The sequence below is a fragment of the Oncorhynchus masou genome, chromosome 2 (assembly GCF_036934945.1).
Source record: "Oncorhynchus masou masou isolate Uvic2021 chromosome 2, UVic_Omas_1.1, whole genome shotgun sequence".
Classification (NCBI taxonomy): domain Eukaryota; kingdom Metazoa; phylum Chordata; class Actinopteri; order Salmoniformes; family Salmonidae; genus Oncorhynchus; species Oncorhynchus masou.
Genome location: NC_088213.1, coordinates 15,245,354 through 15,257,793, shown reverse-complemented (window position 1 = coordinate 15,257,793; position 12,440 = coordinate 15,245,354). Strand labels below are relative to the sequence as shown.

General features: G+C 42.0%; 1 protein-coding gene across 1 annotated transcript; it reads right to left on the bottom strand.

Moving 5' to 3' along the window:
• Nucleotides 1-565: 565 nt before the first annotated feature.
• On the bottom strand, nucleotides 566-11,922 carry LOC135555828 (RNA-binding protein, mRNA-processing factor 2a-like). The gene is made up of 8 exons (XM_064988590.1): nucleotides 11,712-11,922; nucleotides 8,375-8,452; nucleotides 6,975-7,013; nucleotides 6,461-6,523; nucleotides 5,080-5,230; nucleotides 4,220-4,368; nucleotides 1,723-1,795; nucleotides 566-1,615 (listed from the first exon to the last, which is right to left on the bottom strand). Exons 1-7 carry the CDS (start codon nucleotides 11,769-11,771, stop codon nucleotides 1,730-1,732), a joined length of 606 nt encoding a protein of 201 aa, XP_064844662.1. The 5' UTR covers nucleotides 11,772-11,922; the 3' UTR covers nucleotides 566-1,615; nucleotides 1,723-1,729.
• Between the last annotated feature and the right edge of the window lie 518 nt (nucleotides 11,923-12,440).

The following is a 12,440-nucleotide window of genomic DNA, read 5'->3' as shown; positions in this document are numbered from 1 at the left end:
GAGCAAGAGTGTCTACAACCAATATTTATATTGACTGAACAGGCCAGGAAAGGCAGTTTGGTACTCTTATTTCTACCCCATGTGGATTAGTTTGTGTTGACAAGTCAGCATTTGAGCTTTAACGTTAAATTGTTTCATAGACTTATGGTTTATCATAGTTCAAATGATATAACTACCCTTCCTGGGGTCGAAAAAGTATTAACTAGTCATAAGCCAAAATTGTATTGAATACCATAAATGCTTATTCTGGCCACAAAACAGACCATGAAAATGGACAGAATCCCAGCAGTGCATCACCCGATGTACATAAGCAGCTGGTTCTATTGAAAATGGCCACTTAATCCCTTGAGAAGCCATCATGCTTGGTTGGGCAGAAACACATAACATCTTCAGAGGGCAGAGTGGGTGGTGTAGGTCAGCTCTACTGATAATACAAAGACTAATACAATAGTACATTTAAAATTAATAATTGACCTGGAAACATCTGAAATTAAGCTCTGATGTAAAGTGGAGTCAGCAAACCATAGTTTATGCATAACAAAGGACGTGCATAGTTTAGACCTGGTTAATTCAATCAGAAAAATAATTGCATTCACTTTGTTTAATTCATAAAATGGGAACAGTTGTACATCTCATATTCAGCAGATACAGAGACAAACTTAATCTAAACTGCAAACTTAAATTTCTCCATCCACCTAATCCTGCTAAACCATTAAAAAAATGGCTTCCAAAAGCAACCCCTTCATGTTTGTAGTCCAGTTTCACATTCTGAATAATCAACATTTTACAGCAATTAATTTCTTAGCAGTCCAAATGGCACATGGGCCACTGTTAGAATTCTTGAATATTTCAGTAGACCCTCAAACAAATACAATTGCACTTTTTTAAAGTACTTACAGGATTATAGATCAAAACACCAACACACAAAATACTCCTAAACAAACACACATTAATTATTTAGTAGCACAAAATGCATAAATATACATTAAACGAAAGTACAAAAATACTTGTACTTTGCATTTGTTCAAATATACTCTTTATAGACATTGATATTTTGGGAGAGACTGGGATTGTCAGAACCTAGGGGTGCATTCTACAAGGTCCATGCAAGAGGAGCCATCTACACAACAGTCCATCTTTCACAGGTAAGACCAGGAATACACAGGAAGCAAAGGGGATTCATTGTCTAGACTTTAGGTCCAGATAAAGAAGCAACACAAGCACTAAGAAAAACAAGGACACAGAACTCTGCTTTCTAATTCATGCCAAAAATACTTCAACATGCAATGACTGAACTCAGCTCTCTAGGCCATAACCCAAGGAGTTGCTTTATAATGTATAACTTCTTCAGAATGTTATTCTCTTCAGCAAATAATGACCTGTGGCGTTTACTTGGCTCACGTGAGGTTTGGAAGTGCTAAGATGGTACCGGAATAGTTGCCGAAAGGAATCAGCTCAATCTGTCGATGGCAAGGTTGTCAGTTCAGACCCCTCCAGAGAACATGAATAGGTCTGTAATGCACATTTGTCCATTAAATAACCTGATTAAATTAATGACGAGCTCAGTTAAACCTCCCTTCAACTGGACGGAGAAGGTATGGTTCCCAAAATACATCTGAAGAGGGAAATTGGACAACAAGTCATCTTCAATCATTTTAATGTAATCCATATTGTATGTTCTGAAAAACCCTTTGATGAAAGCACTTGTATAAAGATACTCACTATATATCTAACAGAACTGCCGGGACTTCCATCCTGGCTGGTTAGTTTCAGATGGAGTAGGGTACCAGCGCATCTAGAGAGACCAAAGAAACCAGTCAGACAATAACAATTGATCGCATCCAGTGAGATTTTCCAGCAGGTCTGTAGGAAACAAGACTTGACAGAAAGGATAACGTTAATTTATTTCCCTTGTGGACTGAAGTCTTGTTACCTACTGAAAAGCTCTAAAAGGATAACACATTTCAGAGATTTGGATGAACTGCCCCTTTAAGCACGGGTCATTCAAAGACCATAGGAATGTGGGTCACAGCTGCCCTATGACAATGAACAGTATCGTAACGCAACATTCATGGAATAGCTTGCTTGTCTCATTTCCATGTGATCAACATTTCCATCTCAAAAACAACTGATTGACAACTACCTTTCCATACCTCTGGTCCAACTAGTTTGGTTGGACTAAATGAGGTCAAACAGGTACACCATGACAGTACAAATTGACAGGAACAACGGTCCATACTTTGTATATGAGTTATTGCCTTAGGATTTCAAACAAAAGACACCTGAAATTTGACCACGACAGGGTGAACTACCGGTAAATGTAAGGTAAGCTTTGGTTTTGGAGACTTACAATTCATTGGTGGTTTGGCAAATATGCGACGTTCAGTGTATTTCCCTCATTCATTCGACAGGAGTGTTGGCTGGAGCAAATTCAGAGCATTTGAGGGATCTTTCATCAGATGGCAATTAGGAACTCTGCTTTCCATTTCAAACAGAAAAGCTTCTGTTCCAATCAAGGACGCGGACAGTAAGTTATCACCGCCAAAGAAGATTGTCATGACCGACAGTTTTCTCCCAGTAAATAACACACATTTGAGGTAGTTTAACCCAATGACAAACACAATCGCTGCCCATTTCACAGGTTAACACTCCACCATGTTCATACATTACACAAGTGAGCTTGGCGTTGAACTTCAAATGACCCGTGGCAGAAAGTTTCCATTCTTCTTGCCGGGCCTGACTACTGCAGTGTAGCCCATTGTACCATAACACCAGCACTTACACCGCAATTAGCTAGAAATGGCAGGACTTCAGACAGTGTTCTCTGCCTCAGTTTGCAGTGAGAGCATTCCTACAGCACACAGATGGAAAGGCTGGTTGAAGGGTCCTATAGCTGGCTTCTTTATCATAGGCTCGTTTCCTCACAAGAGTCTCACTTGACAGGAGAAGCAGTGGTGAAATTGAGGGGGAACCCACTTAGAACAGGGCCTCGTTCAACAGGGGACAACATTGTTGAAGGTTCGGATAGAAATATATAAAGAACATGCCTCTGACAGGAAGCCGAATTGCAGCTAGAAATGTAATTAACAGATGTAACGTTTCAATGTTTTCCAACAGATTGTGGCCCCTGGATTCCAGGTGTAAACTATGGGGCCAGCGATACGGCCATCAGTCTGTCCCCAGACCTCCCTACTTGGGTATTCCTGAGTGAAGTCCATTTCCACCACTGGGTAGGAGTGTCTCCTCCATAGATTTAGAAAAGGTAATTTAATATGATCTCTATGGTCTCCTCTCCCTAATGGCCTTACTGTGTGAGGCTGGATACGGACTTAACAGGAAGGAAGTGAACTCTGAAGGTGGGGATGCATTAAAGCCTCCAGTCACACTTGCAGCTTTCTGGCCCAGACACCTAGGAAGCAGTGGGGCTACTCTCTGGTGGAATCAATGAGAGGGGCTGTGAGGACATGCTGCTAGTGTAGAGAACAGAGAAGGGGATGCTGCTAGTGTAGAGAACAGAAGGGGATGCTGCTAGTGTAGAGAACAGAGAAGGGGATGCTGCTAGTGTAGAGAACAGAGAAGGGGATGCAGAGAGAACAGAGGGGCTAGTGTAGAGAACAGAGAAGGGGATGCTGCTGCTAGTGTAGAGAACAGAGAAGGGGATGCTGCTAGTGTAGAGAACAGAGAAACAGGGGGGATGCTGCTAGTGTAGAGAACAGAGAAGGGGATGCTGCTAGTGTAGAGAACAGAGAAGGGGATGCTACTAGTGTAGAGAACAGAGAAGGGGATGCTACTAGTTCAGTGAGTCAGAAATAACTTCCTCTGTGGTATAAGTCGGTTTGAAGCTTAACAGAGCGTTAAAGGTAGACTATATGATATACACAGCGGGGCAATTTCCTGTTCACAGAAAACAAAATTCAGATCTGCCAAGAATGCAACTAACAGCTCATCCCAATGGACACGCCTCAAGTGCGCAAAAGAGCCAACAATTCTGTTGGGGTGACTTCACACTTGCAGGCGTCAAGGCCAACGTGTTTGATGGCGTTGTATTGCTGAGTCGACCTTTAAGGATGGCGTCAAGGCATTGAATTGGCACTGGGCTAATGAGTCTCTGGGGGAATGTCAAGAGCACAAGGGCGGGCCTATAGGCATCCATTCTTACTGAACTGCAGTGAGTGGAGAGATGGAAGGACAAAAGGGAAGAGACCAGTTGGTCCCGTACCTGGGCGTGGAGGGCTGCAGCAGCAGCAGCCGCTGCAGGATAGGCGAAGGCGCCGTGAGGGAGCCCGGGGGTCAGCTCCGTGGTGTACAGGGGGTACGGGGTCCACGTGTCCGGGGACGCTGGAATCAATGCCGCCCCCGTCAGGTCATCTGGAAACGTGCAGGAGGTAAAAGGGCAGAGGAAACAGTATTGGGTATAACAATTATCTGTTCAAATGCCCCCATTGACATTATCAGTAGTGCTTAGAGGCTGTTAACTGAATGAGCAGAAATTGCCGCCAACTAGAACATTGCACTCAAAACCCTACGGAATCCACTATACAGTAAATGTGAACTGTAAAGTTAAAGTAGGAACGTCATTGTCTTGCTTTCCTCTGCGTAATATTCCCGATAGAAAGTATGAAGTATTTACGTTGGGCTGACTTAGTCAGCGAAGTTAAGCAATTACAGTCTAAACATTGTAGATCTTTAAGTGGAAACAATATAACTAAACCCGGTAGAAGTCATCCCAGTACCATTTACACATCACTAAGGTCATTAATGCCAGGGCCCTCCAGTGCCACCCCTCCCATCCAGGGGCAACAAGCAGGTGGATGGGCAAGAGAGGGGGCACCTGCAGTCTAGGCCGAGTCAGACTCGCACAGATACTGTAGAAATTCTGGATTGAAGAAAATGGATTAAACTCTACAGTCCGATGACTCATGCATGTGGCGGGTGAGTTAGTCTTCAGTTGTTAGATTATTTCACCCAATTGTTGGGTTTACTGCAACGCGCCAAGCAAGAGAAAAGGGGGAATAACTGGCACAGTGGTGAGAGTGTGGGTCGAGGCTAGAGTGGTGGTGTGAAGCCGTAACAACTTACATGGGTCCCGTGCAATGAAGTGAGCTCCTAGAGCAGGGTGGATATTAGTGGGGTTCGGTGTGCCCATCAGCTTACTCTTTGCCATCTTCGTGTTGGCTTTAGCAAACTCTAACCGCAGGGTCTGGGGGCACTCGGGGTCAAAACGGATGCCCTGAGAGGAGAGACGGGACGGGGACACAGTATTGTAAAGGTGGCCTAGGTGAGTCTCGGCCTAGGGCAAGTGTCAACAGCCTTACATGACCCCCTCTCCATTGGCCCCGCTCCAATACTTGTCCAATGCATATTTTTCCCCCCACCTTCATTAAGGTAACCACTGATCTTATACGTGACTGGAGAAGAAAAGTTAAGTTTCCCTTTTGTCTTGACCAATCCAACCGCATCAGATCAGTGACAACGTCAAATAGGAAAAGGTGGAAGGATGCATACTTTTTTAAAGTAGTCTCACAGGGCACTAGTACGCTCCTCTCCATGACTACTGAAGGACACATGGTTTGGGTAGGTACTCCGCACATGACTTCCACCATATTGAGCCCTTTCATGATGGAGAGAAGGAAACGAGGAGAGGAAGCTGTGAAAGACTTGGCCTTGGATGTGGTTGACCCTGGTTGTGTTTCTGTGCCCTAAGCATTGTGCCCACATGCAGGTGAGTATGTTGGTGTGTGTGAGTGCGAGACTGCTTACGTGGCTACAGGCTGTGATGTTCCTATAAGGAAGACTATGCTATGAGAGCTGTGTTAGATACAGCCAATGTGGCTACGTAGTGACAGAATAAGAAGTTATATTACAGAAGGTGTTCAAAACACTACCAATGTAGCTCTATAATGATATATTTATATGGCTAAGCAGTGATATGCAAATTAGGAGAGCTATAATGTATTGCGAAAGATGTGTCCAATTATACCAAAGTTAACTACCGTAAGTCTACAGGATTCTGGTCTCTGTTTCCAAAAATGGCCCTGCCCTTGAATTGTAAGAGACAAAATGCTTTGTTTGAGTGATCAGAGGAACTCCGTTAGCCCAGCAGTGAACCCCCAACCATACCTCATAGGTTAGAAACAGGACAGAAGAGGTTGAGTCAAAAATGTAGCGTAACTCTTAACTTAAAGCCTGCATTATGACAGTTCTGTTTTGTATGACTCGATTACATCATGATTGTGTATGCCACCTTTAGGTCTAATCTAATGATAGAAGACTTCTAAAAAGGCTTATACCAAGTTATTAAGCACAATGCAGGCTTTACGTAAAGCATTACCATGTAGCTATATACCACAGAAAGAAACAAAGCAACACATTTTTGGGCAAAATCCTTTTGTCCAGGGAGGATGACGACATTGCAACTATTCACGGCTACTGTCAGCTGTCCGCCTGGTCTGATGCTTACGTTTAGTGCGTTTTTGGCAGCTTCGGCTCCAGTCCGATTGTCAAAGGTGACAAACCCAACTGGCTGGAAGAGAGGAGAGAACACTGAGACAAAGGGCCCCTAATGTCCACCTCAACAGGTTAGCACAGGAACACTGCACAAGTCACTTCAGGTAAATGGTCAGAATACAATGGGACTGAATCAGAAATGCATTAGACAAGGCGAGCGTAGACGGATCACATAAGTAAATCACTTATTCAATACGTTTGAAAACAGTTCACAACAGAAGCTAAATCACATAGGTTTAATATTATAAGATGATAGCATGGCAACTGCATGGGAAGGTCATTTCCTATTGAAAAATGAGTAACTAGACCAATGTTAGCAATCCTACGTTAATTAGCCATGTACCACTTTTTGATTACCCAAATGGTGGTAGGAAAACTGAACAATGCCACTCTCAATCCAAGGTGTTCTCATATAGCCCTCATTTGGGGCCACGAGTCCCATATAGTAATAACAGAAAGCATCTCACCTGTTTTGACGTCAACTTAATCAGTGAACCCTCGTAACCCTGTAAGAAAAGACATCCAATTAACAATGATGAAGTCACATGCAGGAAGCCAGACATGCACTCCACTCAGATATGTTGATTAAAAAATGGAGAAATCCACAGACCTGTAATTAGGTATTTTTCTCATTTTAAAGGAACCCATTATATTTTACTCCGTATGTCCAAGTGTATTTAATGTTAAATGATTCTCCAGCCTTCTCCTGAAAAATCCATTTGTTGACATCTTTCAACCAACTTCATAGGCTGTTCAACAACCAGTGAATTACTAATGTGAATCATTCTTAGTAGTTTTAAATGGGCCAAGAAATGTTTGGTTTGGGTGTCAGTATGAGTCAGATTCCTGGGGAATGTAGGAGATTTTAGCCTGACTGTGGTATTGATGGATGAGAAGTTGTCTAACCCTGATATACAGACATGGGGAAATTAAACAACTTAAGACCATGTTTGGTTCAGAGTGTTTTTGTCCTTTCAGGAAATGCAAACCACCTTCAACAGAAATGTAACACTAAATGCATACAACTAATAACAGAGGCAGCTGAATCCCATCTACTTTGCTTCATACAAATCACTAAAAAGCATGTGGGCCTGTGTTTTTTCCAGGACAAACAACCTGTCTACCATATCTTTGCGTGTAGAAAAAGCAAGCTGGAAGGGTTGGGAGGTCGATTGCCAAAACAAAGCTTCAGATCTAATATACAGAATGATACAACAGCAGATAGTACAGACTACAACCAGTCTGACAAACAATATATCCAATGGAATCTAATCTATGAAAACAGGCGGAGAATGGACTGGTTTCAGTGATTTCATAGAACTGCTTTGAAAGCTTGTCATGAATCACACATGAAAGGAAATGGAAGAATCCTAATCTTCTTGACCTGGAGGGGAGTTGGGTCAACGGGATAGTTGGCCAATAGCAGTGCTATTCATTTACACATTCCACAAGACCATCCATGTGTGAGGGATACCACTTCCATTTTGGTCAGGGAGGGAGGGTTAATGAAACTGTACATGTTGATTAATAATATACAATGTAGTGTAGATGAACAGTGATGTAGCGTTACTACTTTCAATATTCCTGGAGTCCTCTGTGGTATTGTAAGATGGTAATAATATATAATTCATCATATGGGCATCTGCTTTGTAATAACGTCAAACTAAGATCGCTACATTGCCACCCGATGAAGCTTTCTGATATGCATTTTGTTTATTCTCATTATGAAATGTTTTAATATAAAAATGCAGGGAACAGAAGAGCCAATGACAGGAGTGGACCGTCTGCAGTCTCCGTTGCAGAGGACAACAAGTTAAATACGGAGGCCAAATTCTCCCATCGCCTCGGAAACTAATCCCATGCTTACCTTAAATGGTCTGAACAGCAGGTACAGTTCACGAGGTTTGATATCCACCGGCAGGCCACTAACAAAAAGAGTTCGTACCTGGAAAACAAAACAGTATAGTGTATCTCCAGGGCCCCGTTTATTCAAAAGTTATCAATCCGGGTTTCGCCTATCGGACAGGGTTAAATGCATAGAAACGGAATGGATTGAATGGACTAATCAGCATTCTACGTCTGCACATTTAATGCTATCCGATAGGTAAAATACAGCTAGATGGCTTGAAAAATTGTCCAGAGCATAGGATTCAAAATACAATTTATTTGATAGGAAACCCATATTTAGACATTAATAGAATCAAGCATGACATTGAGAAGACTATGGAAAGTGGTCCTGTACAGTTCAGTTGGTAGAGCATGGCGCTTGAAAACGGTCACCACTACATAAAATATCAGACAAGCATGACAGTCACTTTGGATAAAAGTGTCTGCTAAATAGCATAATACATACATATATGAATCGTGTCTGAAGGATGTAGTCAATGGCCAGGTTCTACTCCTTTACATATGGGATATCGTGCACAAACTTCGCCCTGAAAATGGAGCGCCATCTTGATTTAAAGAATTTGCGGAATCAGGTGTTACTGCTTGGCTAAAACAAAAACCTGCACACAGACGGTCGACGGCCGGGGAGGATTGTCCACCTCTGATGCAGTTTGAAATATCAACACTAATTCTATAAGTCTCTGTGCGGGACAAATGGCAGTTCCTACATTCATCTCCTAACAGACTAACCTATTCCTAGTTGACTGAATAAAGATCAATACCACTTGCTTACATGCTGACCACACCGGTCACGTGCGCGAGCCGTGCAAAATAAATTCACACACATTCAATCATTGCACAGAACACACTGCAGGTCCTGCCACTTCCTTTCTCCTCATTGGTTTATAGAAGCATATACACACGTGCCATCTTCTTATTGGTTTTTAACATATGCCCACATGGGTGATTGAGATATGAACTGAGGTCAGTTGTGGTAATGCACCTTATGAAAGTTAGCTGCCAATCACCATATAAAGTCCAAAGAAAAAGAAGCCTGGAAGGAGGAGAGACGACTAGAAAAAATTATGTTTACCGTTTTATGTGTGGATTGTCAGAGTAGAGGACCTTGTGCATTTCAGGTAAAATAACTCCATGTTCATATCCCAGGACAAATTAGCTGGCAACAGCAAGCTAGCTAAATTGCCATAAATGTTTAATGCTGTTCGACCTTTCCCCAAATTAATATAATTGGTTCTGAGTTTGTTTTGACATTTCAACCTGTGCATTGATTGCGTTTGGTGTGGTGGGACAAAAATCAATTTGCAACACTACTCTACCTGATACCATACCACAACACCTCAATGACTAGGCTACTGTAGGAATGCTCCCTCTTCAAGCCCCCCCAGATGTCAGCCCAAATCCTTGAACATGCAGTATAAAAAAAACAATAACAAAGGATGTACTAAGGCGACAATAAACACCACCTAAATTGTGAGTACTGGAGGAATGTTACATTTGAGACCATCTAAGTAAAGTAGTGATGTACAGCCCCTCACGACTCAGGCTGCATTTACACAGGCTGCCCAAATCTAACATTGTTCCACTAAATTATGTTTTTACATCAGATATTTTTCAGAGGTGGTCTGATTATTATTTTTAAATGTATTTTTCTTATGACCAATTGGGCTGCCTGTGTAAATGCAGCCATTATTTAGTAGGGAAAAAGGGTTGGATTTCCACATGCGAATTCAACAAACATGGGCCTGTAATGTTGTCCATTGGACCCTGCAGTGGCTGAGGAAATAAACAGGCCTACAGAAGGGCCATTGGGTCCCACTCTGTGGGGAGGCCCGTGCAGCACAATGGGCTGCCAGAGGAACAGCGGTGGACAACAGTGCACAGTGTGACACCATTTCCTTCCTTTGACCCGCGCCTGCGAAACACAGCCCGGATACAACATTTCTCAGGTGCTCTGGCAACAGAACTCCCATGCAAGTTTAAGGCACGTACTGTTAGCCACATCCCATCTAGACAAATTCATTGGACTAATTATAACATCTGACTAGGGAATAGAAGTTAAGCTTCACTGTAAACAGATTTCGTGTAATGATTTTAATTGGTTTAACCTCAGAACAATATGGTTTCTTGGACAATTGAATGTTTGTTGAAGGTTAATAAAAAATGCATCAAGTGTGTGTAGGCCTAAATCATACAAGGCTAAGGCAATAAAACCATACTTAAAGTATATGGCGGAAATCTGGATCAAAATTAAATAAGTGATTGGGATAAAGACTCCCGAGTGGCACAGCGGTCTTAGGCACTGCATCTCGGTGCTAGAGGTATCACTACAGAACATGGTTCGATCCCTGGCTGCATCATAACCGGCCGTGATTGGTAGTCCCATATGGCAGCTCACAATCGGCCCAGCGTCTTCTGGGTTATTAGGGGAGGATTTGGCCAGGGTAGGCAGTCATTGTAAAATAAGAATGTTCTTAACTGACGTGCTTAGTTAAAAATAAATGTACATGAAATGTAGTCTATAGCAAGTGGATTTCGTAGATCCGGTCAGTTAATGTGCAGAGAGGACAGTAAAAAAATAAAATACACTGAAAGATTGGAAATACATTGAACACATCCGATCCTTATCTGATCTATGTATGGCATAAAAGTCTCATGTTCTGTTAGGTGCCGATCGTGTGAGCTGAAGTTCATCCGCCGTATATGAAATTAGGTGGGTCTGTCCATACAGCGACAGAACAGAAACCTGAAATTCTTAGGCCTACCGTGGATTTGAAAAACAAAATATTAAAATTAAGTATAACCTGTAGATCTACAATTGTAATTGTATAGATTTGAGAGTTCAAACCAAATAAAATCCTGAAATACAGCACAAATGTCATTACAATTAGGCTATAGTCTAAAACAATATTTCACATGGCCATAACAATAATCTACTGTAGGCCTAATTTAAAGACAGCAATCCTTGCAAAAAAAACATTGCTGTGTTACTTGCAACCTGCAATCAAAAAATAACGTCCATTTAAAAAAACGGAGGCACACCCTTTTCAGAGGTTCCAATGGACTCGGAACGACTTTTTGGTGAGAAAACCATAACTAAAAGGGAACTTCACACCCTTATTCTCATGCAATGTGCTTTGAATCAGTTGATCATTAATTAGCCTGCAATTTTGGGGAGCAAAACTATTTTAATGCTACTCTACATCTCTTCCAGGCTAGACTTCGTAGCCACGCTCACAACCCGTTCCAAACAAAGACATCATACAGAACTTTTGACCAAAAAAAGTCCATATTCTTACCTCCTCTTCTATGGAAACGTTATTCGTCTCGGAATCGGACTTCAGACTTGTGATAGACATGTTGAGGTTTACTTCAGCGTCAGTTAGAGAACAAATGTGAAGTTCAGAGTATTTTCCAAGTGCGCTTGTGGTTGAAGAAGTATTGGTGGCGTTTCGACTTCAAAAAAGATGTGCCGAGGTGAGTTCGTGGTGTATCCAAAGATGTATTGCGAGAGATAATCATTCATTAAAATAAACTTAAGGTGGATAAGTGCAGTGTGAAGGTGCGACAGTGGGAAAGAAGCGCTCGTATGCACCTCTGCTCACATCAATTGCGTTTGGTTGGGGAATCTGGTGGGAGAACAAGTAAACTTTTTCAGTGGAGCGCGTCTCCGCGGTCGTTCCCCTGTTTTGCAATTAGGTCATCAATTATGTTCCAGCCCTGTGTGTGCTGTAATCATGTTGGAGATCCGCCTCAGCTGGTGTCGAACCCAGCCCCTTCATAAATGCATCACCGTTTCTATTGGAGACCATGAGCCAATAGAAAATATTTTATCAACCCATACGTTCTCTTTTTGTCTGCCTATAAAATGAGCATTCCACACATTTTATTATAGACCTATACATCTCAAGGTATGGTTGTTTGACATGCATTTCGAGTATCTTATTTTCTTGTCAAATCAAATTAGCCTTTAAATAATGACTGAGATTATTTTCATGATTAAAAAAGGAAGATTATTTCATATACAA

Excerpts from the sequence above, each read along its gene's own strand:
- LOC135555828 (XM_064988590.1), bottom strand. The coding sequence starts at position 11,771 with ATGTCTATCACAAGTCTGAAGTCCGATTCCGAGACGAATAACGTTTCC. Across the intron at positions 4,369-5,079 it reads CTTCATTGCACGGGACCCAT|ATGACCTGACGGGGGCGGCA; the intron begins GTAAGTTGTTAC and ends GCACGTTTCCAG. Across the intron at positions 1,796-4,219 it reads CTGCAGCCCTCCACGCCCAG|ATGCGCTGGTACCCTACTCC; the intron begins GTACGGGACCAA and ends TGGTCTCTCTAG.